The following is a 24,971-nucleotide window of genomic DNA, read 5'->3' as shown; positions in this document are numbered from 1 at the left end:
TCTTTTAATTTTATTTTTTATCACAATATGTGGTTATTGGTTGTTCTCGCATTCTCGTAAATCACAGGGGTTCTCGTTTGAACCCTTCCCTATATATATATATATATATATATATATGCGAAAGATCGTGTGAAAATGAGAGTTATGGTGAGAAGCATAAAAATATGGACCTTTGATCACCTCTAATCTCAAACCCACCCATGAATCGCGCATGGTATGAAGATTGATCCAGTGCATCTCGTCCTAATGTGCATTCAAGAGTGGAGATTCCTTCTTACACTTCTTCTCACCCGAACCCATCTCTTTATATATAGGGTTGGATTTTGGTGAGAAGGGAAGTTATGTTGAGAAGGTTAAGAAAGGATCTCCACCTATGGATCAATCCTAATTGAAGATCAACACGAATGAGATTCACCATATCAATTCACTTCTAAAGCGTAATTCAAGGATAGACATAAGATTAAAAGTGATCAAGAGTGAAGATCTCTTCTTACGCTTCTCACCTGCAACTGCTTTTCTCACAATTTTTTGTACATTTAAAAGAAAGATTATATTAATAATAACAATAATATATGAAATTAAAATACTGAACTTCAACATCACCATAAATATGCAAAAATTTCAAGATCCAACATTGGCTCTGCAAACATCTCCCAATAGATGTTTAGGAAGGCTACACCTGATAAACTGTAACGGCAAGAAATCAACCCTGATAAACTCAGAGCAGTAGCCGGCCTACGGAAACATCCCGACAGAGCACTCGCAAAGTCGCAATTAGAGCATCCATACTAAAATACGTTCGATGGACGGAAGTATACAAACCGGAGGCATAACCAACTAAAACAACGTCAACGTCACTGATGTTTGTTCTCTTCCGCGGCTTTCTCCTCCTTGCCAAGCGCAACTACTAATTTCTTCAAAATCGCTTCTACCGGTTGGTGCGAATTCTCGACCGCCTTCGATATCGGCTGCCATTTCTCACCGTGTTTCGGTTCCGCAGCAACACATTTCCTCAAAACTTCCTTCTGCTGATCCTCGGTTCCATGTTGTAGTTCAAATTTATAAAGCAAAGCCCAAAAGTCTCCAACATCTGGTGCAAGAGTAACCGCTCGGTTGAGCCAAGTTCGTGCTTTGTCCACCTTCCGATCGTGCCAAAACAGCTTTCCGATAGCGGCGATTACATGGGGATCGTGCTCGCATTTCTTGTAAGCGTCCGAGCTCTTGGTTTTCCGTTGTGGTCTAGGAGCCATCTCAATCGAAGCAGCCCACAGAATACCGCTGTTCGGGCATTCCTGCAACGCCTTCGCCATTAAAATGTCGGCTTCTTTCTTAGAACCGTGTCTTGACTCGGCTCGTACGGCGGCTAACCATAGTTCAGGGTTATGTGGGTTCCTCTTCCTAGCCATTGTCAGAACAGCTCGAACTTTACTCAGTCCGGTCATTCTCTCCTCGAGATTTGCGAGTGAGAGCCAAAGAGGGCTTGAGTTTTGACACTGTTTCAAACCCAACTCGTATGCCTCCTTTGCTTGCGGCAGGCGACCGAGCCGTTCCTCGAGTTGACCGAGCATCAACCATAACTTGAAAAACGAAGGGAATAGTTTCAATCCTTCATCGAGCAGCCTTCTTTCTTCTTCGGCGTTCCCAAGCTCTCTCTCGACAATGGCAGACTTCATCCACACTCTCTCGGTTCCTCCCCTTTCACGGGCTTTAGCGAGAAGCATTCTCGCTCTTTCAGGCTCGTTGTTTTCAAATTCAAGCTTAAACGCTGCAAGCCAGATCTCTTCGGAATTGGGAATCGCAGCATATGCTTCCTGAAGAATTGCCCGAGCTGAAGGAACATCGCCAGCAAGCCACTTTTCTTTAGCACCCATTAGCCATAAGACCTCGGCCTGCGGTCTGTAGGTAACGGCTTTACGAAGTAGAGCATCGAGAGACTCCCGAGTGCCATGAGCCTTCTCAAGTTGTGCTGCTTTAAGCCATACGCTCTTCTTTGTTAAGAACACGGTAAGTGCGTGACCGTAAATTGCTCTAGCTGTTTCAATGGAACCTCTTTTCTTGCATTCTTCTGCGTCGGCAACCCAAGTTGTCTTACGATCTTCTTCTTCCACTCCGATCCCAATGGTGTTACTAATAATTGCATTACAGGTTGCCACAGAACCAGCTCGTTCAGCAGCTTCAGCCTCTTTCATCCAAGCCTCCCTGTCGATCTCGAGCCCTTCTCTCTGCAAAGCCCGTATACCCCTTTCTATTATCTTCCCAACCATGGCGGTGTTCCCGTTAGCTTCTTCCAATTTTGCAGCGGTGATCCAAATGGCTGGTTCTTTAGGGAGCTTCTCTCTTGCTTTATTCAGCACCTTCTTCGCTGCATCATACGTTTCCAACCTAGCCAACGCAAGCCACAATTCGACATGTAATGGGCAACACTCCACGGCCCTCTGAAGCAAAAGCTTTGCATCTTCTTCATTAGCAAGTTCCACAACTGCTTTCCATAGCCTTACGGAGTCAGGAATGTTTTCAAGACCCTTCCTCAATACCCGACTTTTACTGGCGTCATCGTTTTCCAATTTTGCAGCTTGCATCCAAAGCTTAACGGAATTGGGAATTGCTTTAACCCCTCTCGCTATCACAGCCTTGGCTTCATCTGGATTTGCTAATCGACATGCCTCGATCCACACATCCTCGTTCTTTGGACATTCCTCGCAGCCTCTCTTGATCAATTCCCTCGCTGTCTGAATCTTGCCCGCGACTTCCTCTAATCTTGCAGCTGCAATCCAACCAGGTGGATGTTTTGGATTTGTCTGAATGACCGACTTCAGCAACAACCTAGCTTTCTTGATATCTGATATCTCAGCATCACTGGTGATCTTCATACTCTTCAGATCAGTCAAATACCCTTTTGGATCGACAACAGTTAAACCCGAAACAGAATCTGAAAGCCTATCCAATTTCAAAGACAAAACCGTTCCTCTACCCTCACCAACGGCAGTCAAATCTGGTGTTTGAGACCAAGGCGTCTCCGTTCCACCCACAGCTCTACTCTTTGGATCCAATGCAGTGACGTGTTCTTTTTCTTGTCTAGCTTTCTCAAGTAGCGTATCGGGAACCGGCACATAACTCTCGAATCTCTTCTTTTTATTCCTCAAAGAATAATCTCCGATTTCGGGAATACTGTCCCATTCTTCAGCAGAGAGTGTCACTAACTTCCTCTTAAGATCAGCAAACTGTTCAGTAATCTTGGGGTTAGAAGCTCTATACTTTTCGATTTCCTCCTTCAACCTAGCCTCTCTCCTATCTTTCCTCCTAGAATCCATCCTCTTATCGATCTCATCCCACACAGCATCAGCCTCTTTATCTTCCTCATCATACTCAGCAGAGGCAAATAGCCCAACATCATTACCCTCAAACTCATCAAACTTCTGGTTCTCATCATATCCCTTATCTTCAGCCTCCTCCTCTTCTTCCTCCTCACCAGGACCCTTCCCACGGCCGCGCCCAACACCAGAAGGACCTGCAGCACCAACTGCAGCTGCAGACCTGTCAGGGAGGTCAGGGGCGGCACGGGCAGGTCCAATATCAGAACGAGTGGTGAACCCAGTGGCACCTCGACCTAGCCCAGCTACATAATTAGGTGGAGGTCTGGTGTTGAGAAACTCCAATCGGTTCTTGGGTGCAACAGGGGCTTGCATGATGCCTGATAAGAGGAACGATAAAGTATAAGTTAGATCCTCAAATTCAGGTTAGCGTAAGGGGAAGTTTAATAACCCTAGTGAGCTAGAATTTCAACTCAACATCAATATATATAACCGTGGACTCTCTGTTATACCCTATGTAATATAGTCAATAAGTCAACTTGTAGTAGGCTATGGTACAAGTGTATATTGTTGGGTACAACCGTACAAGTAGGTAAAGCAGGGTAGTGGGTCGGTTACTTGGTATAAGTAAGAGGGTTTTGGAGGGAAGGAGGGCATCAATTATTCTATTGTGTTTGAGATTGGCTAAAGCCTTTGGGAAACCTCCAACTTCTTGAATTGCTGGAACCCTATGTTCAATCATTCGATTTCAATTCTGATTCCATATTGAAGTCATCTTTGTGTACCAATTTCATTGTTAATTGCCCGGTTTCTATCACTCTCCTGGGAAGACTCCTCCAAGAAACCAAATAAACATTGTTATTTTCAAATTTTAACATAATATCAAAACGCAATTTTAATAATGACTCAAGTAAAATAAACAAATCAAAGAACACACAAGCACAAATCCATGCACTAGCAATAACAATGACCTAGAATTTGTTTGCTTTGGTTCAAATATACCTTCTTTTAAAGAACAAGGACACTTGCGTGGAGTTCTAGAGTTCAACCGCCACATAATTACAGGGAAGTTAATAAATACGCAGATGCGAACATTTGTGATTTTTAGCTTTATTCCTAAGCACTACATACTCGGTAGAAAGGTAGTTCTTGATCAGCAAGAAATATTATCAATGTACTTTTCCGTTCTTTTTGTAATAACATTGTATTTTCATATCTTTTCATTAAAGCATTATACTTTCAAAATTATTTTTTGTTAGGACATGTACTTTGAGAAATCTACAGATTATAACAAGTAACTAGTTCATTTGAATTCTAATGACATGGCTTAAAAACAAACATGTTCTTAAGCCAAGTCGCATACAAATGATAACCACATGTAATATTTTGTGAACGCGCCGAAATATTAAAATATTTCCTTCTATAAAACACTTTCAAACATAAAAAATCATCCCATTTCCCTCAAATCAACTTCATTTCTTCCTATATAATGAACACTACGAATTCAACAAAATGCATAGATAAGATCTTTGAATTAATTCATGTAAACGCAAACTAATAGTTGATCTTTAAACAGTTAGGATATCATCAGGCAATCATCCAAGTAATTGAAGATGTGAAGAACACAGTTGTCATGCGTTTTAACCCAATCTCACTGTAATCAATTAAAAACTTGAAGATTCTACACCTTAAGCAGAAAATCCCCCCTAAAAACTCTAAAACCTGGGTAATTGCTCAACCGAGCTGTAAAACATGAAAGCACGGATAAACTCTGGAGGAAAAACATAAAACTAAAAATTCACAAAACATATTGAATAAAGATCTCGAAGCAAATAAATATTATTCGTTTTTGCACGAATTGAACTTTAGTTAATCAAGAACTCAAAGACTGGAAGCAAAAAACTAACCAATTGAAAGAGGAAGTTTCCCTGGAACCAAGCCCTAAAATACTGACAATTGCTCGACTGAACTATAAAACCTGAAAACATAGCTGCTGATTTTTCAGAGAAGAAAACAACTGATCAAAGAACACCAGTATTTCCACGAATCGAACTCCAATCGATCAAAACTCTGAAGATTATAAACACAAATTAACATATTGAAAGAAAATACGTACCTTTACGAAACCCTAAAATTGGGAGAATCGCTCGAGTGAGCTGTAAAACCTGAAAAGCAGAAACAGTAAATCCAGAGGAGGGAAAACCCTAGAGACGGAATGATATCAATGGCGAATTCGTTGAAGGAATCTGCGAAGTGGAGTGGGCAGTCCTTTCAATAGTTGAATGATAACAAAATTCACGTCGGTTTATACTTAAAGGGGGTATTGTGTAAATTCAACAAAGTTGAGGTCCTTGTTTTGATTATTAATCCATTTTATTTCCGATAGATTCTCTATAATTTTAAAAAAATGCAAGATCAAAAAGTTAAATTTTTTATTAAAGATACATATTTAACTATAAAAGAATCTGTTGGGTCATTGATCAGCATTTTTCTAAATTGAAACATGACGCTGACTGTTACGCTATAAGAAAATAAGTTGCGTCTTCTCCACCACTTTTTACATAGTGGTAAGCGTTTGGATCCTAACAGATTCTCTATACATATTTCAGCATTAATATATTATTATAATATTCTATAATTTTATTTTTTTTATATATTTAAAAGGCAAATTACATGAAAAAATAACGTATTTTAACTTGATTTCTATTTTAAATAACGTAGTTTCAAAACTAATTTATCAATTCAGGATATTATATTGAAAGGTTTGATGATAATTTCATGTGATTCAAACTATCCATTCATAATAGTTGGAGCAAAAAGCAACGAATTGGACAAAATATGTTAATTACTAAACCCTATCATTTACTTACTGGATAAGATTTTAGTCCACCAAAACGGTATCGTATGCAACAATTTACCCGGTAAGCGTTTACCGTGGTAAAAGTCGTCGCCTTCACTTACCAGGTAAGACTCTTGGACGTTGTCTCACTCTTGCCGGGTAAGATTCTTGATCCTTACCATATTCATCCGGTAAAGTAAAATGACTTGGTGTTCACTTAATCGATTAAGCGTTTGGTAAACGGCCCCTAAGCTACCTTAATTCAAATTAAAACCCGAAAATCTTCCATAATTTTTACTCACACGTCCCCTTCCATCCAGTCCTGTCTGCATATACCAAACACACCCTTTCACTATCTTCTACTAAGGGCCGTTTACCAAATGCTTACTCGGTAAGCGTTTACCGAGTTACTTATCTTACTGGATGAACACGACAAGGATCGAAAATCTTAACGGGTAGGAACGATGACAAAGGCCGAGAGTGTTACCCTATAAATGAGGGTGACGACTCTTACCCATTTAGCGCTTACCGGATAACGTTTTAGAATCTTACCTAGTAAGGTAAGTAAGAGCGTTGATTTTTACCGTTAAGCGCTTATCGGATAAGCGTTTGAGTAAATGGCCACTAAGAAAACAAAAAGATTTCTAATTAAAGTTTACCAAATGCTTACTTGGATAAGCGTTTACCAAGTTACATTACCTTAAGGGATCGAGAGTCTTACCTGGTAAGTGAGGGCAAAGACTCTTACCGGGTAAATTGTTGCACATAAACCCGTTTTTGTTGACCAAAATCTTACCCGGTAAGTAAATGATAGTGTTGAATTTACGTCAAGTGCTTACCAGATAAGTATTTGGTAAACGGCCCTTAAAAAAGAAGAGCCCCAGAAGCTTTAAACATGTGTTCATTAAATTATACTGATAGAATTCCATCCAAATCCCAAAATAAAGAACTAATCAACCAAAAACCTACAATTTAGAAGCAAAAAGCTGTACGGATCCTTTGGCAGACTAACAAAACAAGAAGACCCAAAAAAATGGTTTGTTTTCTGCTGCTTCTATCCAAACCCAAAACCTTCACTTGCTTCATGGATTGCTAGCAATAACCGCTTTTGAAGCTGTTCCTTTGACATGTATTCAGGAAGATCTAATTGGTTGAAGCTGATATCAAGAACAAAATCAATCCATGAGCCTCAACTTACAACAAAAAACCCAACAAACGGGGGCGGACCCACATGGATAGATGCGGTGGCATGCTTCATGGTTCAGTCGTTAAGGGGGAAAAATTACATTGCTAAAGGATGCCACCGTATTGTTGTGTCGGGTGCCACCATATAGTTTTTTAAATTGAAATGTTAACACAAGATTTTAATGAATAAGATGGTAAATGCTCCTACCTGTGTACAAGATAAGGTTCGAGTCCTGCGGTTGTCAAATTTATTGTTTTTTAGCTTAAATTTTTGGTGTTTTTAACATACCTCGTGCTTTTGAAAATATATATAGACCAGACTAGAACAAGAATCTTTTCTGAGAAAAATGTTTAGATATTTTTTATAGTCAAATTATGCCACCACTTTAAAAAATTTCTAGGTCTAGGTCCGCCTCCATTGACAAACCCAGTATGTCCCACCCGAAGATGGGGTCTGAGAGGGGTAAAGTGTAAGCAGATCTGACCTCTATCCAAAAGAGTACGAGAGGTTGTTTACGTGTAGACCCTCAACTTGTGAAAAGTGTGTGAAAGCGAGAAATGCAGATACCCAAAAAATAAAGCAAATACAAGCAAGTATATGGAAACCAACAATAATAACGAAACATATAATCACACTATGTAAGGAGAGGTTGAAAGACGTTTACCAGGTATGAGCCGATGGCAGCCTATCCAGAGCTCCATAGTCTTTGTGAATTTGAAACTTTTGTGGACCCGAAAGACCTTGCAATGCCTTGAAACCTTCCAATGGAACCTGAGCCACACACATACAAGGATTTGAGAAAAAAAACATATAAGTAACGGGTTCCATGTTACACCTGTATCAAGACTATGATAAATAATATATGTATTAAAAGTCTTATAAATTATTTATAACAAAACATAAATGTCTTAAAATGACAAAGTAACATGTGAAATTTATTTATAATAGAATCATTTTTTTGACATTATTCGAAAGCAAAGGTCCCGTTTAGTTTGCAGGATTAGATTGGATTCGGAGGGATTTGGAATTCAATTCTATTCTAATCCCAAGTTTGGTTTGAAGGATTTCCTAGATTTGAGATCCTGAGATTTTCATTGAAATCCCACAAACATAGGATCTTGAAATCCTATGGGGTGGTTGGTATTTCACGGGATTCTTAGGATTTCTATGTAATAATGTTTTAAAATATGTTAAAAGCATTTGTTTTGTTATAATCAAATAATAAAAAGGTAATTTGATTATTTTTTATTATAATTATTTTTGTAAAAATATTTATAAGGCATGGAATTCAATTCCATTCCAAATCCTACAAACCAAACACGCCAAAGATTCATCAAAATCCAAATCCAAATCCATATCCCTCCAATTCCAAATCCTTCCACGAAATCCAAATCCCTCAAAACCATTCCATCAAACAAAGCTCCCCTTAAAAAGAGTAAAAGCCTAAAACATTATAATTGGGCTAAACCATGTATAACCGGGGTAAAAGTTAAAACACGTATAATTGGGTAAACGCTAAAACACTGTTCCATATCTCACATTGGAACACCTTCAGCCAATAGTAAGCACCAAAAGTGTAGGTTTTAAAGCATGCCTTACATGCTACAATATATCATGCCGCCTTTGTGGATGAAACTATTAATTTACACCCTCTAAGTAACAGTGAATGAATGATAGCATCTTTTGATGATGTTCCATTAGAATGAAAGGAATCATATCGATCTTTAACATACCTTTGAAGTACCAGTCACAAATTGAAGCAATCTTGCTCGATCTTCCTTGTTAAATGCTTTAACGACCTCCCAAAACCACATAATGGCACTAGAAGTGGCTGTGTAGCCAGTATATTCAGTGTTGGCCTTCAGATCATCGACTGCAAAGACCAATAATATTAACAAATATGAAATTCAAACTCTGAAGTCAGTGTCTTAGGTGATAGTTAGCTAACTCACAATTGATTTCTGGAAGCCCATTGATTAGTAGCTCAAGTTCTTTATCATTAAAAATGGAAATGGATTCTCGCGGTATCAACTCATTAAAGCCCTCTAAGAACGAATTGATTTGAGGACGTATTGCATTTGTCAGTATGTGTTCAGCAATAAGATCCACATATTCATGCTTCGTTTCTTCTGTCACCCTTATAGTCCGTCCACCTGGTTTTAGCTCGTAATCAGTTACCTTTCCCATGATCAAGAAGAAAGCAAACATCAGTAACACCAAACACAAATATGTAAAAAAGTGCTTGAAGCTAATTTCAATGTTCAAAATGATTACAATTTAACCTTCAAATGATGAAATGCTGTATGCATACCTCTGTTTTCTCGTAAAGAATGTGCTTTTCTTCATCCGCATCCATGGAAAATGTCAGATCAGGTATGTCACTTACATCGTTCTGATGCAAAGAGTAGGTGGATCAACAAACCATGGTAAGAGAAATAACCCAAGCCAATGGAGACCAATATATCTCATTCAGAGGGGTCTTGGGGGTAGATATACGCAGACTTGATCTCTACCATAAAGAGTAGAGAAGTTGTTTCCATGAAGACCCGTGACTATGAAGACTCCTCCCTCTATATATGTATTTACGTGTGTGTGTGTGTGTATATGTATAGAGGGAGGTGGAGAAAACCCCAAAAAAATGAAAAACTGAGGAACACCCTAGTAACCCTTCATCCGGACGGTATGCACATGTGCATATCGTCACGACGAACAGTTACCAGGGGGTTCCTAAGTTTTTCATTTTTTTGGGGTTTTCTCCACCTCCCTCTTTACATATATATATAGAGGGACATGAGCATAGCGGACAACTTCCTTACAAATTACTCGTATGAACAAGTGCATACCGTCCAAATGAATTGTTACCGGGGTGTCCCTCGGTTTTTTCTTTTTTTTTTGTGGTTTCCCCCTGAACCTAAACCTGACCCTATATATGTATATATGCTAAAGTTTGAAAAGTTAGATAAGAGCAATATCATGGTCATATAGTATAAACTGTATCTTTACAGACACTCACCTCCAACATCCACTTCAAGTTCTTGTAGTAATCGGGGTCAACAGCCTCTATATCATGATATGTTACCTTGACACCAAGAATGTGCTTATAGAACGAGCGGGTGAAGTAAACATCCAAGAGCTGCCCGTCAAACAGAGCTTTAGAAACCTAAAGAAAGGAATATTGAACTTTGTTATTCAACAGTAGACTTGATTAAATGAAAGAAGGAAAAAGAGAAGTTCTCTAGCAGTTATACCACACGGCCCACGAATTTGAAGTAAGAAAGATGCTCAGTTTGATAAACTGAATTCGGGTTGGGCTGGAAGGTCGCGTTGTTTCCAACAGTAGTGAAAAGCAAAGCTCCTTTGTCAAATATGACCCTTGACAACAATTGATACCACTCTCTTGTCAAACCACCAGCATCTATACCCTCTTCACCTTGAAAATGGACATTTAATCGCCGTTTCATGTCCTGACTGGATCGCAACCGCAACTGATTATAAGAATCTTCTAGAATATATGCCCGTCGAATGTTTATCTGCAGTGGACGAGCTAGGTGTTGCTCATGCTGTTGCCTGAATTTAGACCAGAAGTAAGACCTTTTGTTATCAAAGTCCATTAACCTCGGTGCCTTTACCAACATAGACAGTGATTTCTCCAACAATCTGGGATCTTGCCTGACAAAAGCATTCAGAAGCCGCCGATGCTTCTCAGCGAACCTAACAAATGTTAGAGAACCATCAGTTTTCCTATGAGAATCCGCTCCACTCGGTGATGAACTTTCAGTCAAATGTTTGACTTCACTTGCCGTAGCATAAGCATTATCTTGAACATAAGCGTTTTCTTGAAGCTTTTCACACAAAATCAAGAAAGCCTCGATGAAAGGCAAGAGTCTCTGAGTTCCAGGAGGAAGAGAAAGAGATAATGATGAACCCTGGGCATGCTCGTTTACGTTCACATTCAACATAACTGAAGAAAAAGATCCCTGTCCCAGCTGCGATTCTGTGACACTTATACACTCGCTCAATTCTTGCCACAAGGGCTCAAGTGAAACATTTAATCTCCGCATGGTGACATGTTCCTGATCGTCATCACTCTCTGCACCCTTGGTTCCATTGCTATCTACTGTGAGAGAATTAAGTGTCTGCAGTATTCTTAGAACTGAAGCCCCAGCCATGGATCCAGCACTAAGACCCAACATCTTCGTATCTCTCAGCGTAATGAGTTCACGGATAGCTGAACTGCTCAGATTATGAGCTAAATTAGAAAGCTCTACGATAAAGAACTTCCTATGCAAGGAAGCAATCGACGCCAACTTCTTCAGCACCTTCCCAGTGAATGTGTAAACTTTATCTGAAAGCCTAGTAGACAAATCATAACACATTCCTTTTTCAGGCAATGTTACATCTAAACATAATTACTAGATGGTTAGATGGTAAGAGCATCTCCAACAGCTATGCTAAATTTTTCTAAAATAGAGTACCAAAAGTTAAAATATCTAAAAAAAATTACATCCAACTCCAACAGCTACTCTACTTTAGCAATTCTACCATCAACTATGTTATTAAAATATTAAATACATTTAATACAATATTATTTCTCTCTCCTAAACACTTAATTTCAATGTCTCCTGTTGGTGAGGAAGAATTACATATTATTTCTCTCTTAAATATGGAGTTTTAGAGATTTCTCCAAATTTGGAGATTTCTACTTCCTCTATCTTCTTTTCTCTATTTTAGCATACGGTATAGCATAGCTGTTGGAGCAGAAAATATACCCTAAATCTCCAAAATATCTATTTTAGCATAGCTGTTGGAGATGCTTTAAAATAGTAATATGAAAGCAGGCTTTTAAGAAAGTGAACAATTAAATCAAACCAACAAAAGCAAAACGAACAAAAAGTGCTTAGGAAGAGAACAAGTAGTAATGGGAACAAAGAAATATGATAATGGATGATAACTATTACCCCTTGTGGCCAAGAAGGCTGCAGAGATGATGTAGATCAGACTGTGGTAGCTTCAAAAAGATGTCATGCATCTTGACACTTCTTTTATCATCACTGAAGCTTTCATCGACATAACCTGATTCTGCTCCAGCTAAAGAAGAATCTCTCTGAGGGTGGCGATCTAACTTCAAAGCAGCATTGCATACAATCACTTGAAGCAGACCCAAGACCTGCACCATACATGTAAAATAGTAAAGGACAGAGCCAGCAAGGGTCTTACTAGCAAACATACACAGGGACTGAAATACCTGCTCCAGATGGGCAACACTTCTTAGAAAAATCCCATGATTCAAGAGCTTTATGAACAATAATATAGGAACATCACTCTCAATTGATAGTCCAGCAGGATGCACCATTTCACATCCTTCAACAACCTTTTCCTTCCCCTTATCATTCTTCTTATCATTGTATCTTGGAATCAAATAATCCAGAAAACGTGAGGCATCATAGTAGAACAAGATATCAGCCACACATGAGTGATTTATTGCCAAGTATGTCAAAATCTCAAGGACCCGACTCAATACTAGAGGAGGAAGACCTGTGATAGAGAAGTTTCTAGCATCAACATCAATAAATATCTTCAAAGAAACAAAATTAAGACATGTCCAAAGAAAGCAATACCATCTATGAGTTGAGATCGGCCATAAACAACATTAGATTGACACCCGTAAAGTCTCTGAGAATTGATTTTTGTCAACCCTCCTACTGGGCCCTTGGTCTCTGGCTTGATCATGTCCAGTAGCAGATAAACAAGGATTGCCCTTGTACAACTATGTGCACATAAGTTCAACAGCAGTCGTTGCAGAAGGCCTTCCCCAAGGGGCTGATAGCATGAAGTTAAAGGTCAAACTTTGAACAGGGCATATTTTGTAAGTTTCAAAAACTCAATAACCAAAAAAAGGAGAAGTCCATAATCAAATATTCCTGATGTTGGTTAAGTTATCATGTGGAGTAACTATTATTACCTTTGCTATTCGTAATAGCCGGATGAATGCTTTCAATGCATCAGTATCTAAAAGTGGTTCCCCCTCAACTTCCTTTACTTTCAAGCTTCCTGCGAGAGTATAAGATGCTTTACGTCCTACTGTAACGCCAACATCCCTATCAATTGCTGTCCATCTATCGAATCCTAAACCATTCCTCCGGCTATTGAGTCTCTGGTTACTTCCAAACAAGCTATGAGCTTGATAGTGACTCATAGCTCTATCCCTGAGCAGTTGTGCTTCCGCAAGCAGCGGAGAGGGCAATGCTGAAAGAACTGCTTCTGAAGACGTCAAAAGCACCTAGAAACAAGTGTACAACAAAATTAGAATATTGAAGCAACTGTTAAGTCTAAGTTTAGATGCAAACCTCATGACGTAAATCAGCTGGAAAAGTAGCTATGATTGAAGCATTGTCCATATCCACAGGTTGTCCTTCTGCCTGCTGTGTAACCCTCTGTACCCTTTGCTGGGCTAAAACTTCTGCTTGGATATCTGGAGGAAGAGCTGCTAAAAACTCGGGATCAATATCATCAGCAACAGCAGGAGAATGAGCCAGTGCTGGGGTAGATTGAACTTGTTGTGAAGCTAGTACTTCTGCCCTCAAATCTTCAGGCAGTGCCTCCAAGAAGGTTGGATCTATACCATTTGCTCTAGGGGATACATTAGTTGCCCCAGTTTCATCAGATTGATCAGCTTGATTGTTATTCTGTGCAACCTGAGTGTTTTGTTCAGATGATGACGACACATCTCTAACAACAACAGAAGAAAGTGGATCCCCATTTTCATTTGCTCCTGAATCAGCAAGATTCATATCAACATCGGTACTTTCTTCAACCAGAGCATGAGAATTAGGCACATTATCACCCTCGGTTACCACTTGATGGTTACGTGTCTCGTTATGAGTTGCTGACAAACTGTCATGCTGCAATTCCTGAAATGAATCATGAATAAACACGTAAGGATACTTTTCACGAAGTAGATCATTAGAATAAACATAGGTGAGAAATTTCAGAGCCTCTCTACCTGCTCATTGACAGTTCCATCTCCTTCACCAATTTCCATGTTATCTTGACCATTCGATAAGGCATTCACAACACCAAGGCTGGACCCATGTGCTTGTAGATCTTCTGTTTGTTCCACAGCCACATCCGAATGAACTTGTTCTAGATTCATATCTAAATGCACAATATTCTGATCAATCTCACCATGATGACCATCAGTCTGCTGAGCAACACTACCCAGTCCTTCTGCTACCAGTTCATTATTGCCAGCTAGGGGCGCATCTGATTGGCTTATCTGTGCTGCTGAATTATGGGGCTGTCTCTCAGCAAGACTGGAAGGAGCAGTACTGTATAACTGAGACATGAACTGCTCTTCAACAGCCTGTGCTATAGCAGCATCCTGGCCTTCTGCTTGTGGTCGACCATCATCAGTCCACCGGTTTTCACCTAGCCCTCTTCTTCCCAGTGTAAAAAAAGATTCCAAACCAACAGAAAAGTCACCCAACTGTGGTGCTACACCTCTGTTTCTGTCACCAAATACACCAGACTGTACATGATCCAAGGGTAAAACAGGAGCATTAAAATGGGCCACGTCAAAGTTCCCACCAGAGGAAGATTCTAAATTGTGAGATGAGTTGCCACCTGATGACCACATTGAACCAAAATCACCAGATTGTGATGGTCTCAATTGAAGAGGATGCTGGAGACCATTTCCCTCTGTACCAGATCCCTCAATGGTTGTTCTAATTTGTTGACGTCGACTATCAAAGCCTAGAGGTCTCCTAACACCAAGAAGGCGATGAACAATCACCCCTTCAGGGGGCTCAGTAGCCTGCATATGGTCTAAACCATCAAGAGCCTCTCTCCATCTCACCTCAGTAACACGATTTGCATGATAGTCTTCATCCTCCTCAGCAACCATATCATCATTATGTTCATCTCCCATGTCAGTTCCATCATGATCTTCCGCATCTGTATCAGCATGGGACATCAAAGCAGTACCATCCTCCGCAATATCTTCATCCTCATCATCACCGTCCTCATCGTCCTCACCGTCATCTCCCATGTCATCATCTTCATCACCAGTAATGTTGCCTCCCCTGTTGTCAGCATGAAAAGCCATTTCAATTTGATTTGAATTCTGTAACACACCACCATCTCCCATCTCTTCGTGCATGAAACCCATTCCCAGCTCCGCATATGCTTGTATAGTTTCCGTCTCCTCCATCTCAGCTCTCATTTCCTGTACAGCAGGCTGGTTTAAATTTGAATGGTCATCACCTTGGTCCTGAGATGTTTGTTGAGGAAGTTGCTGCGTGACATCAGTGCCTGTGACCTCATGGTCACTATTTAGATTAGGCTCAACTGTCTGATTTATTTCAGTAGCCATCTGATTATCAGATCGGGTCCCTGCACTAACAGATTTTTTCTTGTTGGACAGATCAGATGACGAGCATTGTTCTGAAGCAATGGCAGCTCGGGTTAAGCCTTCCAAAACCTGAATAATGGTATTTACAAATTTGGGAGCATCGGGATGGTCTAGATCCAGCACCTGAAGAATGCTGGATAGGCATGGAATCGTTCCCCCATCGATCATCCCTTTAGCTATATCCGAGGAGCACCCAGAACCAAATAAGTTGCTGGAGGAGGAATTTTGTGACAAAATGGAATATAACAGATCAACAAAAGCAAGGGCCTTTTTGTCAGGCAATAAGCTGCCCTTTGAGGAATTGCTGGCTGAGTTGGAAAAAGATTGTAATGCTTTAACAAGTTCATTTATAACACGTCTACGCCCTTCACTTGAATGACCACACAAAACCACCAAAAACCAGGACGCCTTTTCGGATAATTTCACTCTCAATTCATCAGATTTGGAGTTTTTATCTACAGGAGAGTGGAGAATCCGATGCATAATGTGATGCACTACCCCACCATGTCCAGTACCGTCTAGCTGATTAGATCCACGGAGTTGACACATCTCCAGATCACGTTTCAAAACTATCCCAACCGCATGTACATACATCAGAAGAATATCACTCAACAACTTGAGGAGAAAAGTCACCTTAGATATCTCTGCCGATCTTTCTGGAAGTCTGTCTGATTCTTCCCTCGTCTCATCAACCTTGGACTTACCTTTACTGGTATCAGGCTTGTCAATCTCCATGGCATTTGCAGATCTAGTGCATTCTTCCTCTGGATTCAATGAAGGATACTTCAATATAATTTCAAGAATGTGATAGATGACCTGAGTAAGATTAGCAGATATCTTCTTCTGGTTTTTGAACCTAACAGATCCATCTTGAGATTTATTTTCAGGTATGCGAACACATTCAGTAGAAGATGCTCCGATTTCAACACCATGTACTTTTGATTTATCCTTTCCTTTCTCCTTTTTTTTGGATAATACAACAACAGTTCTCCCTCCAGATGATTCCAACTGACAAACAGCTGCTGCCGCTTTCATGAAAATCTCCGGATCTCTAGAGATAAGAGGTGCCATTGATGTCAAAAATGTTCGTGGAGGAATACGACCAGCATGATGGCTGGCAGTTAGAGTTTGTCGGATCTCTAACTCCATTGCTGTTTCTAGAGTATGTGGATCTTCTATGAGATGTCGAACAATAGCAGATGCTACAGTATCGTATACAAGTAAGGACCAAGGTCTTGGTATGCTAAAGAGAGCAACCATGCCTCCATTTTCGAGAAAATGTAAAGCCAGAGTGTGTGTTTTTGTCAAGCGAGCACACAATAAGAGAACTGCATGCATGACCACAGCGGGGACATGTTGTTTTATCATTTCACAAACAACGGTAAGTACTCTATGACCCTCTTTAATAGTCAGATAGCCTGTAGAGTTTCCAAATACCTTTCCGAGCACATTGTTTCTTTCTTTATCACCAGCAGCTGGAATAAGATTCTTGTCAGCACCTTCTTTAGAAGCTAATGAAGACGGTTTTTCTCCCATGGGGCCGGGTAAAGATCCTGTTTTTGTACCTTCAATGCTATCAGGAAAAAAGTTGGGCCTCGATTGCAACAAATTATCCAAGATTAAAAGCAAAGCACTGATGCATTTTGATAACGGAAGCGCATCTCGAGATTTTCTTGCCTTGAAGTCTATCAACAAATCTATTGCTACAGAGACAATGCCATTTTCTGCAGCGATTTCTCTTGTGGTAACATCTTTGGCAAGAAGTGATGCCAACGTGTGTGATATTGTACCGATTACACTAGTATCCTTGAAAGTTTCCAATGAACAGAGCTTTAGCTTTTGAATTAGATACGAAATTACTTTTGGTCGCTCTTCTCCTTTCTCCCTAGCGCAGAGGGTGATAAGTAAATCTGTCAAAGGGAAAGTAATAGAATCACAACTTCGAAACAACTTCATTATCACAGCAAGAATGTCATCAATAGGTGGTGCTTTTGTTTCCACAATTCCCGTTTGAGGATCAGCCAAATTTTCTGTATCATCTGCTTTAGGAGTCTCAGATGAGCTTCCCAGAGATAAAGCAAGTGCTTGTGCCAATTCGTCATCCTCCTGCACATGATCTTCAGGATGACTAAACAACCATTCCGTAGCCATCTCAACACTATTTATTTCCACATGTCTCAATGCTTCCTCTGCTCTTGTCCTTGTAAAACCCATCTCCACAATGGTGGAAATAGTTGCTTCATCAGGCAGAGGACCATCGAACCTTTGGTTTGCACCCCCAAACCCACCACCATGACTTAGTTTTCCATCAGTAACACCACAGTAAACGTGGTTAAAAAGTGTGAGAATTCCGGTAATAAACCGTGGATTACAACAGGGAAACATAGGGTGATTCCAGACAGGAAGTATGACATCTAGAACCTGAGACTGCAACATACGAACAAAATTTTTGGGGTCTCTAGGAACAGGAAACAATCCAATGGACAACCCAACTGCACCAGGCTGTATGACCAAATGAGCCTGAGACGTAGAGGCTGGAGGTAAAAGAAAAGTAGAGTTAACAAAAAACTCTAGAACATGGCAGTAGCTCTCTAACGTGTTAAATAACCATGGACTGTGAGACAATTTTCTTCCTTCGCTCTTTTCATGATCTACAGAATACGGCAATGTCCATAGCAATTGACTCGTAGCTTCAAAAGTATTGAGTAATTCCTTAAAGGTCCCCTGGATGTAGAAGTTATTTATCATCACAGTATAACAAGTACGACGCCTACTATCAAATGTCACTGCTGCCATGTGATTCACAACCCTTCCAAGATAGCGGCACCTCAAAGACAGTGATGTATCAAGACCAGCAGATGTAGCATAACCTCGGAAACTAAGTGCCTCGAGAAAAACTTTCGCCAGAACAGTTCCAATGCTTTTTGAAGCAGCACTTAGTGATCCAGTTTCAGCCCTTCGTCGATTGGGTGAAGTGAATCCTTTTACAAGAGCAATAAAGAAAGAACGTAAGGTAGAAGCAAGTGTGATAAGGTTATCCAAAACAAGGGCCTCCGGGCTTGTTCTCTTGAGATCTTGAGAAGTTGTCCCAGTATTGTTCATCAGAGACTCAGAATCAATCTGTAACCTTCCACCTCTTATACCTGACAATCCATGTCGATTGCGTTGACTGAAGCCTTCACCAGTTTGAGAAATTGAAAGAAACTCCCGCTCTAGACCTGAGTGCGGGTGTGAGCTATTCTGAACAGGAACAGGATTCAGATATCTCATCACTGGAATGGTGACATCATCAACATCCATTCCAACAGTGTTGCTTGCAGCACGAGCATCACCAGCATTTCCAGCAACAGCCACATTAACATTTTCAGGATGGGATTTATTACTCTGCTTCTCATCGATCTTAGAATCACAATCCATAGAGAGTTGCCAGAGTATTTCCCTGAAAGTAGCTCCAATATCTCTCAACAAATCAGCATCAGAAGTTCCCAGTTCAGACACCACATTAGTAGTTCCCTTTGCCAAAGAACATGAAAGAGATAAGATTCCTTCAAGACTAGAAAGACACCTCAACACATGTGTCCTCTTAGCATCTTCAACCTGAGCAAGCCGCATACCTCCAAGAGAAATCAGTCGTTCATTTGTTAAAATCAAATGCTGTCTCATGAAAGAACATAATGCTCGAGCAAGGGATGCACAATGATGTGGAGAAAAGCGCTTAAATGCAACAGCTATGCTCTGTCCAACAGATACAGAGGAAGGCAACAAAGGCAAGGTAAATAACTTCAGAATAGCTTCCACTCCCTTCTTTTCGATGAATACACGGCATGTGTCAGCATTCTGAAGAATTGTCTCAAGCAGACGAGCAACATTGTTAACACAATCAGGAAGAAAGGACTCAACATTCAATGATGCGGTATCAGCAGATGACTCAAGAAGATTCACAAAGTTTTCGTTCTTGCTGGATTGCTCATCATCAGGAGTGCAAGCTTTATCCTCGGCATCGGTTTCCATAGAAACGGAAGTCACGCAGGTTGTTGCATCAACGGTTGAGGAAGCAGCTTCAGGTCCATATCCTAGCTTTTCGATGGCCTTCAAAATCTCGATTAGCACATCCACCCCGTGCCCACGAAGTGAAGAAGCATGCCTCAATAGTTCATCCAGACCACTAGACAAGGAGCTTGGAGTGTCACCCATAAGGACACGTAAGTATGTTCTTGTTGTAAATATTTTCACAAAGCACCTCAAAGCATTATGATTTTTCACCGCCTGAAGACCACTATTACTCAGGCACAAAGCATCTAAGCACTGAGGTATGCACGTTATAGCTTCAGAAGAGCAAAGTACACCATCCATTATAGCACCTAAGAATGCAGATGGAAGACCAGCTGCTTCTAAGAGGGAAAAACAAGTAGGATCTTTGTGGATGAGATCACTCATGACAATCGCAGCCAATGAAAATACACGACCACCAAAAAGATTCACTTTTCTGAAAATCACACATAAGCAATATGGCAATGGATTTTCCTCTGAACCATATACATGAGAAGTGCTTCCGGTAGCATATGTTCCAAGGGATATGGCACGTAATAGAGCTTTAATTAGAGATCGTCGATGATAGGACGCTAATGCTTCAGAATAACGAGACTGCGTGCTATCCAGATTTGCACTATCGACAACATCGCTGTTGCTACATCCAGAGCTGTCCATATCAGCAGAAGTGCCTTGTTGCTTTGAGTAATTTTCGACATGAGAAATTTCTACCTTCAGTCGAAATATTGTATCGTCTAACCCTCCCAGGTCCTGGCATAAAGCAGCAGCTGAATTGCTGCTACCCATAAAAGCTTCGAAAACATGTACAGTAGTGCTAACCAAATGCAAATGTTGGGGATCTGTATCTTTAAGAAGAGGCAAAAGGATGGGTATAAACCCTGCTTCACAAATGGCAGAACAACCTGAAGGAGATGAAACTAGAACAGTGACCAATGAAATTAAAGCCTCAGCAAAGACAACAAACCACTTGGATGGTTTACTAAGTACAGCATCAATAGCCTTCTGCATGAGGCTGGATAGGATGCCACGGTGCCCACCAGATGTTACTGCAGATAACACTGTTAGCTGGCGTGAGCGATCCTGACAAACAGCAACCAACGAATGCAGGCAAAGAATTCGAACTTCTGCAGGAGCTGAATCTTCATAGCTCAACAGGGTGACCATTTCGTTGATGAACTCAGGTTCGGTGTCAAAAAAGGTGACCAAATCATCATTATCACTACATGCTTGAACAAAAACTACAAAGGCATGCAGTCGAATACATGTGTACTGTAGCCGTGCCGCAGAGGAGCCAAACCCTCTTGCAAAACGCAATCTTGTCAAAAGGGAGAACCTTAAACTATGGGGAACTTTATACTCTTTAATCAACTTCTGCATTAGTTCACGATCACACTGTTGGTAAGTGTTTACGTTGGGCAAATGAATAATCTGTAATCCTTGTTTTTGCTGTTCTGTAGTAGGGTGTTCCATCAAAGACTCATTTACTACATAGAACTCAAAATGGAGGGTGCTACCCAATTCCTGAGCAACCGAATCTGATCCATCCTCAATAGCACATGCAACCAATCCAAGTCCTTCGTCCTTTCCCCCCCAGCCTTGAGCAAAGGCAAATAGCTTTGAGTTCAGAGAGGCATCTCTTATGACATACTTCCCAGTCGATTTCTTCAAGAATGCTGCCAAAGTTTGCAGAGAGGCTTCAACCACATCCACATCCGTGGAAGCAAGCAGAGAAGAAAGATGATGCTGCATCAATATTTTCCAGAATTATCAATATCCAAAATATAGTACATATGGATAAATATAGAAGTCAGATGCAAAACAAATGGAGGAACATACAACAATCTTCCAATACTCCGCAGAAAAGGTTCATAGTGGATGACACTTGGTTCATAGAGATCTGAGTGCAGATCAAGGGGGATATACTTGCAATTCAAGATATAACTCTAAAATGCAGCACACACAAGATCAAGGTGAAAAAGGTGAATCTACTTGCAATAAATCTTTTATCAATGGTTATTTACTTGGGTAAACAAATACTTCAGCCTTCAACTACTGCCAGTTTACCGGACGAACCTTCAATTCTCAATTCATTTATTTATAGTCCGTATTTTGAACTTCTGTTTCAAAAGCAGTCCCTTTGCCAGGAAAATAATCTTAAAACATTTCCTAGGCAAGTGATCAGTGGTAACTCAGTTGCTTAACATGATTGTCATTTTTAAAATCTACTTTGTAGGAAATCCATCTTCAACAAAAAATTCATTTCTTCAATTTTAGTGGTAATTTAGTTATTTAGAATAACTGCGATTTGAAAATCAATATCTAAGAAAGAAAAAGAAACTACTTCTGTAAACAAAAAGATCTCCTGTTTTCTTGTCCAAGAGACTCCCTATCTACCCCCCATCCACCAAATCAAGACAATCACCCACCAGTTGTCATCACAAACTATCTTGCATTGGAGAAACAATGGGGAAGTAGATAAATCCTCTCCTTCATTTTCCCTCCTCAAGCCCATGGCCATGGCAGCACCACCACAAGAACTCACATGCCAACATAACCGAACCCATGGCTCACCACCACAAGCCATCACTAGCATCCATGTCCCTGTTGATGTTTGTGCATATTCTCACACCTGTTTCTTGTTCATTTTCTTTTTCATGTTCTACTCCCTTACACTTGTCACTTCTTCCCAATTTCTCGAAGAAAAAAAAAACTTGCACTTCGGTTCATGATATAGTTCACCATTGGGGCACCGGGAGAATGTTAGTTCATACTGGTTAACATTAAACAAACTACATCAATCAATAAACATCATTTTTCTAGGGAGAACCTTACCTCATAAGGACTGTAGACGTGTTTATTCGTGCAGTTGTCAATAATTATTCTTACAACGCGTAGAATCTGAAGAACAGCCTCTCTCGGGAATGGAGGATCATGCTCCAAGAAATCATCCTCAAGTAGCAAATCTTTCCTTGATTTTATGTATTTCTCAAGGAACGTATCGAAATAGTTCAATAGATCAACCCAATGATAGAAATCTCCCTGCACCAACAATCAGCATCATAATTCGAGATATAACAAAATTATACAGCAAATCAGATAAGATTGTAAAAGTACCTTGTCAAAGTCCCAAACAAAATTTTTCAGGGGCTCTTCAATATTTTCAAGCGGTGTAGCAATTACACCACTGATGAAGCATCTAATCCTCAGAGGCTGAAAGGAAAACAATGGAAAAATAAAAATACATAAACAAAAAAGACCATACCTACCTTGGATGGTCATCATGAAAAATATGCAACATGAAGGAAATTGTCATTACTCATAAACAAAAAAGATGAGAAACCAGGGATTTGTCACAATATACAGGAGTCTCTAAGCAAAATTAATCCATAAAATTCCTCTATAAAACTCTTGGCACATGCAACAAGAAATCTGATTCTGAAAAGCGTACAAAAAAGGTTCAATGTCCTGTAGTGTCAAGTGGGTTTTGGCCTACATATAACAAACAGAAAAACTCAAGGAGAAAGGGAGGTGAGTGCAAGCAACTGCCTAAAAACTTGTGATCCTTGATGATATCTGTTCAAGAAGAATTTTAAATTATGATCACAAGAAGATGAATAACTTTCAAAATAAATAGAAATCATAGCTATAAATTTCACAGAATTAACAGTTTACAACGGTGAAACAAAACAATGTACAAACATAAAAATAACCAATGTTTTGACGATCAACCAGCGACATGAATGAGAACGCTTCATATCACCATGTTCAATGCAGTCCAATGATGACAAATGGTTCAAAAAAAATATTAAATAAACCCTAAAACACACTCGATTAACTAAAATTCCGCTCATGGAAGACTGTAAACAGAATAACAAGTGTACTGACCACTTCTTCTACTGCTCTTCTTCTCTTCAACTTCATCTTCAAATCAACCTAACAATAGCATTGTCCGAATGTATTCGCGCCAAAACACCACCGATCAAATTACTTGATCGTATGAGAGTACTAAAAGATGATCGAGTTGATGAATGATCGAATGGTGAATAATTTGATCACGATGTAAAATCAAAAAGTTCAAAAGGGTTTTTTGGAGCCAGGGTTTTCGTTTGATTGATCAAGAAGACGTTACAATGTGGGGTCTGGTTGTAAATATATATAGATATAGAAAAGATATGTATATCTCTATATCAGAGAGAGAGGTTTGAACGCCATAAAACCATGAAAATAGCTTCTCATCATCAACAAAATATGAATTTCCCTTTTTAAATAACTATTTTTTATGGGTATAATAAATGAAATTAGGACCTATTTTTATAAATTTTCTTATTATAATATTATACTTTTAGTTTTTTTTATTGTAATAATATACTTTCAAAATATTTTTTATTAGGATATCGTACTTTTAAAATTTTACCCATTATAGCATTGGATAATCTTTTAAATTAAATTTACTCATTATATCATGTTTCTTTGTCACCTCATCGTTCATGTAGATTGTCCACATGTACGCTAATGCTGACATGATATTTTTATTATAGTATTGTACTTTCAAAATTATTAAAGTACAACTTATTAAAGTTCAATGTTTGAATTCGTATAACTAACTACGGATAAACATAATCAAATAGAGGATAAACATTTCATTTTAAAATATAAAAAATCTAAAATATAATTGGGATAATTATCGAGTTTCTAACCGAATGTTTAATTATTATCTTTAATAAAAATTGTATTATTAACCCAAAAATAAATTATTTTGTTATTATACCTAAATTAAATTATAATAAAATTTTGTACTATATTATAAAGCATTTGATAAAAACTTTTAAAAACCATTTTTTATGCATAAAATACTGTATATTGATGCATATTACTTAAAATTCAAGATTACAAGTAAATTATGCATTAAGTACAACTTATTAAAGCTCAATATTTGAATTCGTGTAATTAACTACGAATAAACATAATCAAATAGAAGATAAGTATTTTATTTTAAAAAACAAAAAAATCTAAAATATAATTAGGATAATTATCGAGTTTCTAACCGAATATTTAATTATTATCTTTAATAAAAATTATATTATTAAACCAAAAACAAATTACCTTGTTATTATACCTAAATTAAATTATAATAAAAAAATTGAATTAAAGAAGTTACACCAAAAAACGAAAACT

General features: G+C 39.2%; 2 protein-coding genes across 4 annotated transcripts; both read right to left on the bottom strand.

Moving 5' to 3' along the window:
- Nucleotides 1-587: 587 nt before the first annotated feature.
- On the bottom strand, nucleotides 588-5,571 carry LOC112507224 (protein STABILIZED1). 3 transcript variants are annotated; one of them, XM_025111700.1, is made up of 3 exons: nucleotides 5,428-5,571; nucleotides 5,219-5,301; nucleotides 588-3,691 (listed from the first exon to the last, which is right to left on the bottom strand). In XM_025111700.1, the coding sequence occupies exon 3, from the start codon at nucleotides 3,684-3,686 to the stop codon at nucleotides 855-857; it is 2,832 nt and encodes a 943-aa protein (XP_024967468.1). In that variant the 5' UTR covers nucleotides 3,687-3,691; nucleotides 5,219-5,301; nucleotides 5,428-5,571; the 3' UTR covers nucleotides 588-854. The 3 variants fall into 3 exon arrangements, with proteins under 3 accessions (XP_024967468.1, XP_024967467.1, XP_024967469.1); XM_025111699.1 differs by having other exon boundaries at nucleotides 5,219-5,289; XM_025111701.1 differs by lacking the exon at nucleotides 5,219-5,301.
- A 1,492-nt stretch (nucleotides 5,572-7,063) lies between these two features.
- Nucleotides 7,064-23,717, bottom strand: LOC112506375 (E3 ubiquitin-protein ligase UPL1-like). Its single transcript, XM_025110380.1, has 16 exons — nucleotides 23,685-23,717; nucleotides 22,911-23,006; nucleotides 22,629-22,835; nucleotides 14,340-21,539; nucleotides 13,684-14,247; nucleotides 13,299-13,616; nucleotides 12,955-13,156; nucleotides 12,582-12,871; nucleotides 12,295-12,503; nucleotides 10,585-11,689; nucleotides 10,350-10,496; nucleotides 9,648-9,728; nucleotides 9,289-9,514; nucleotides 9,070-9,209; nucleotides 8,001-8,107; nucleotides 7,064-7,307 (listed from the first exon to the last, which is right to left on the bottom strand). Exons 1-16 carry the CDS (start codon nucleotides 23,715-23,717, stop codon nucleotides 7,205-7,207), a joined length of 11,028 nt encoding a protein of 3,675 aa, XP_024966148.1. The 3' UTR covers nucleotides 7,064-7,204.
- Between the last annotated feature and the right edge of the window lie 1,254 nt (nucleotides 23,718-24,971).

This window comes from Cynara cardunculus (assembly GCF_001531365.2).
Source record: "Cynara cardunculus var. scolymus isolate 2C chromosome LG 2, CcrdV1, whole genome shotgun sequence".
In the NCBI taxonomy this organism is placed as follows: Eukaryota; Viridiplantae; Streptophyta; class Magnoliopsida; order Asterales; family Asteraceae; genus Cynara; species Cynara cardunculus.
This window is presented reverse-complemented; position numbering and strand designations above follow the sequence as displayed.